The 4705-nt window shown below is 42.8% G+C and overlaps 1 protein-coding gene across 5 annotated transcripts in view; it reads right to left on the reverse strand.

The window, feature by feature from the left end:
- Window positions 1-619: 619 nt before the first annotated feature.
- The window catches only part of LOC117752826 (microfibril-associated glycoprotein 4-like), a 4828-nt gene continuing 742 nt past the window's right edge, over window positions 620-4705 (reverse strand). For 3 of the 5 annotated variants that reach the window (XM_034570494.1, XM_034570492.1, XM_034570493.1), the window contains exons 3-7: window positions 2557-2715; window positions 1956-1994; window positions 1788-1884; window positions 1493-1663; window positions 620-1041 (exon numbers count right to left, since the gene is read on the reverse strand). In XM_034570494.1, coding sequence (XP_034426385.1) covers window positions 779-1041; window positions 1493-1663; window positions 1788-1884; window positions 1956-1994; window positions 2557-2715 — 729 coding nt within the window. In that variant the 3' untranslated portion in view covers window positions 620-778. The remainder of the gene's footprint in view (window positions 1042-1492; window positions 1664-1787; window positions 1885-1955; window positions 1995-2556; window positions 2716-4705) is intronic. The other 2 variants (XM_034570496.1, XM_034570495.1) reach the window with 1 other exon arrangement.

A 4705-nucleotide genomic window follows, 5' to 3' on the forward strand; every position in this document is an offset into this window, starting at 1 on the left:
ATGAAGACACATGAAGACACATGACATATGAAGACACATGAATGAGACATATGAAGACACATGAGACACATGAAGACACATGAAGACACATGAAGACACATGAGACACATGAAGACACATGAAGACACATGAGACACATGAAGACACATGAAGACACATGACATATGAAGACACATGAATGAGACATATGAAGACACATGAGACACATGAAGACACATGAGACACATGAAGACACATGAAGACACATGAGACACATGAAGACACATGAAACACATGACATGAAGACATATGAATGAGACATATGAAGACATGAGACACATGAAGACACATGAAGACACATGAAGACACATGAGACACATGAAGACACATGAAGACACATGAGACACATGAAGACACATGAAGACACATGACATATGAAGACACATGAATGAGACATATGAAGACACATGAGACACATGAAGACACATGAAGACACATGAGACACATGAAGAAACATGAAGACACATGTGACACATGAGACACATGAAGACACATGAAGACACATGAAGACACATGAGACACATGAATGAGACATATGACGACACATGAAACAAATGAAAAGACACATGAGACAAAGACATCAGGTCACATCAGATTTTTTGCGTCTCGTTTATTGAGGACATGCAGCAGGCGATGATTGACATCAGGGTTCAAACGTGTGATTTCTTTTGACTTTGACTGATGAAAGCGACAGATGTTGAGACAGATCAACATCTGGTCTGCTGCTGCTCCTGGAAAGTTACTCAGGCTGCACAGGACGGACCTTCATGACGATGGACTTCACAGAGTAGTCATGGGTGTTTTTCCAAGTGAACCATGAAACTCCAACAGCATAGGGAGTCTTCTCCTGTCCCCAGCGGTAAACCCCATTAGGGTTTGCTTGGTGACAGTTGTTGTACCAGAAACCTCCCAAGAAGGTTGAGGCACAGTTCTCAGGCCACCTGTCCTGGTCTCTGTCAAAGGTGGAGAACTTCATGCCATTGTGTGTCATCATGGAGTCTCCTACAGAGACACAGAGAAGACACAGAGAAGACACAGAGAGGACACAGAGAAGACACAGAGAAGACACAGAGAAGACACAGAGAGGACACAGAGAAGACACAGTGTTATAGACTGAAAATATCTGTAATCAACGAGGGATTTGTCTGAAGGAAACATGTCTCTGTCTGTCTCTATCTGTCTCTGTCTGTCTGTCTCTATCTGTCTCTATCTGTCTGTCTCTGTCTGTCTCTGTCTGTCTCGGTTCGATGCCGTCTCTCAGGAGGAGTGTCCATGGAAAAGATTTTAAATAGTTTTCTTTTGACTCAACAAAAGAACAAAAACATTTTTATTTTCCGAATGAAAGATGATAAATGTTACACACACACACACACACACACACACACACCACAACACACACACACACACACACACACACACACACACACACACACACACACACACACACACTTACCTGCTCCTTTATCTGTGAATCCAGACACTCTCAAGTTGTATCCGTTACACTCAGAGTCGACGGAGAACATCCTGTAATGCGCGGACGCTTTATTTCCCTCAAAGTCCTCCATGTCCACCTGTAACTCAAACTTCGTGGGTCCTGAGGTAAGATAGTGGAGGTTGTCCAGACCTGTGACCACACACACACACACACACACACACACACACACACACACACACACACACACACACACACAGTTGAAGGGGGTTGTGTATTAACAGTTCTCAGCTGTTCCTGTGGTTCCACTTCTCACCGAGCCAGTGTTCTCCCCTCACAGAACCAAAGCCGACCTTGTACTGAATCCAGGGCCGGTAGAAGTTGACGGTTCCATCCATCCTGGTCTGAATCACCTGAGCAGGTAAACAGTGGAATATGAATCTGACTGATTTGACGCTTATTGAAAGTCAGTAAAAATACTCACTGTCCAGGCTGATTGGTTTGGACTCATCTGACAGTACACCTGCAACACATCAGTACATGTGATCAATTCAAATGTTTCACTCACGTCTTTTTCACTTTCATCACGTTAGGTGACACTGACCAATAGAAGCCCAGAGATTCATCTGATACGAGTGATCATGCAAGAATCGAATCTGCTTCATTTAAACATTTCCTCCTGAAACATCAGCTGGATGAGAGTGAGTCTGATGTTTAGTGTGAACATGAGGAAGTTTCCTCCTTCTCTCCCTGAACGTCTGTTCTCTGTGACTCTACTGAGTGGGTTCCATCTCCTGTGAGAAGAACTGACTGAGAGTCAGCTTCAACTGTCACAACCAGCTGCAGGTGAAGAGTGAAGCTGAACTGAGATCAGTTAGAAACACTCTGAAGTTATTAACAACCAGAGTTTATCTCCAAGATTCAGCAGGAAACTTTGAAATATGAAGAATTCTGAACAGCATCAATCCCCTCATGTGGCTGCAGGGGGTGCTGTTGATCAGTATCGGTGACATGTTGCTTTAATGATTCTACGTATGAGAGGTGAACATGTTTCTGTCCAATAATAAAAACACAAGTGGACGTACTTCGACTTGGAGGTTCTCTCCTGCAGGCTGGATTGAGTAGGAGCCGCTCTGGTGGTAATCTCCGATTTCATGGATCTGGCTGCAGTCAGTCGGATATTCTGCGACACGGCAGCTGATCAACGCTGGAGCCAAGAGGAGGAGGAGGACGACTTGAAACAGCTGGAACAGAACAGATGTTTTCAATACTTTGACCTCTTGAGTCATGGGGGTGTGGTCACAGTCAACAGAGGTGGAGCTTATCAAGATAAAGATCCACATAGTTTGTCCCCAAAGCCACAGCTCACAAACCTCTCGACAACAACACAACAGAAGATTACATGTTCCCTGAGTGGAGTATGACAACATGCATGAAACACGCTTATAAAACATGCATGAAACATGCTTATAAAACATGCATGAAACACGCTTATAAAACATGTATGAAACACGCTTATAAAACATGCATGAAACACGCTTATAAAACACGTATGACACACGCATAAAACACGTATGACACACGCATAAAACATGCATGAAACACGCATAAAACATGCATGAAACACGCTTATAAAACATGTATGAAACACGCATAAAACATGCATGAAACACGCTTATAAAACATGTATGAAACACGCATAAAACATGCATGAAACACGCTTATAAAACATGTATGACACACGCATAAAACATGCATGAAACACGCTTATAAAACACGTATGACACACGCATAAAACATGCATGAAACACGCTTATAAAACACGTATGACACACGCATAAAACATGCATGAAACACGCTTATAAAACACGTATGAAGTACAGAAAAGAACAACTGATGGTCGACCGAGGTTTATGTCCAGACCTGGTCCTGACCTCCCCTAAGTTCTGTTGTTATAAAGTTGAGACATTTACATTAAGTTATTTTCTATTAAGTCGTGTTCAGCGACATCTAGTGGCTCAGATTAAAACTTGTCCATTCAGAGCCATCGTAGAAACATTAGAATTGAGGAGAAATAATCTGTTCACTCACCTTCATCATCAGTGTTGAGGAATTTTTGACATCCCACATAACTGTATATGTCACTATATATTATATATAGTGTATATTCTATCTGTACAGGAGAATAGAGCCTGTCTGGTTCCACAGATCCTCCTTCTCTCTCTGAGCAGAACCCAGGTCAGGTTATAGATAAAGGACCAACAGGACATTGTAGTGTCTTCACTCAGGGACGTTCAGATCTAACTCAGAGGCTCCAGACAGAGACACCGACTCTTTGTGTGTTTCACCAGACGTGAGGACACAATGTGATTCATGAACACACACTTTACACTGAACTGTCCAATAGAATGCAAACACCTCCATGTAACAGAGAGAGGGACCTTCATGGTGACGCAGGGTGAGGGAGATATACTGGGAGGCTGTGGGAGACATCTTCAGACTTGGTGGAGACAGTTGCTCATGTTACTCTCTAGCCATCAGTGGTGTATAAAGTACTTGAGTAAAAGTACAGATATCTTCCCTGAAAGTGACTCCGGTAAAAGTAAAAGTCACCCGTAAGAAAATGACTTGAGTAAAAGTCTTAAAGTAGCTCATATTAAATGTACTTAAGTATCAAAAGTAAAAGTACAAGTACCAAAATTAAAAATGCAAAGTGCTTTTTATAGTCTATACAGACACAAAAAAAAAAAAATTATTCTCTTCAGGCTTTATTTCTACTAATTATAACAAAAATCTACATATACTGTATAATTTTACAAATTCTGAACCCCAGATGCTGAGGTTCAAATAGTAATGGACTAGTGCATCTGAACTTCTGGGGACAACGAAGAAGCAACACAACAGAATGAACCAGTGCCTCGTGTGTCTGCCTGAGAACACTGATCAACCAGAGTGTAGCTGAAGACGATCAAACTTCACTCTCTAGAGGAAGTTAAACTCTGAACAAGGTTTCTGAAGGTTTCACCTGCGGAGGGATCATCACCGCCAGCCTGCTCCACCCCGCTCGACCAAGCAGCCCGACCGACCTCCGGACTCTTAGGGCCTCGCGCTGCCCCCCGAAGGCAAACACGCCGCCGGTGTTTGCCGTCGGGGGGCAGCGCGAGGCCCTAAGAGTCCGGAGGTCGGTAAATAAATACTCAAGTAAAGTACAGATATGTGAAAAATCTACTTAAG

The sequence above is a fragment of the Hippoglossus hippoglossus genome, chromosome 19 (assembly GCF_009819705.1).
Source record: "Hippoglossus hippoglossus isolate fHipHip1 chromosome 19, fHipHip1.pri, whole genome shotgun sequence".
Classification (NCBI taxonomy): Eukaryota; Metazoa; Chordata; class Actinopteri; order Pleuronectiformes; family Pleuronectidae; genus Hippoglossus; species Hippoglossus hippoglossus.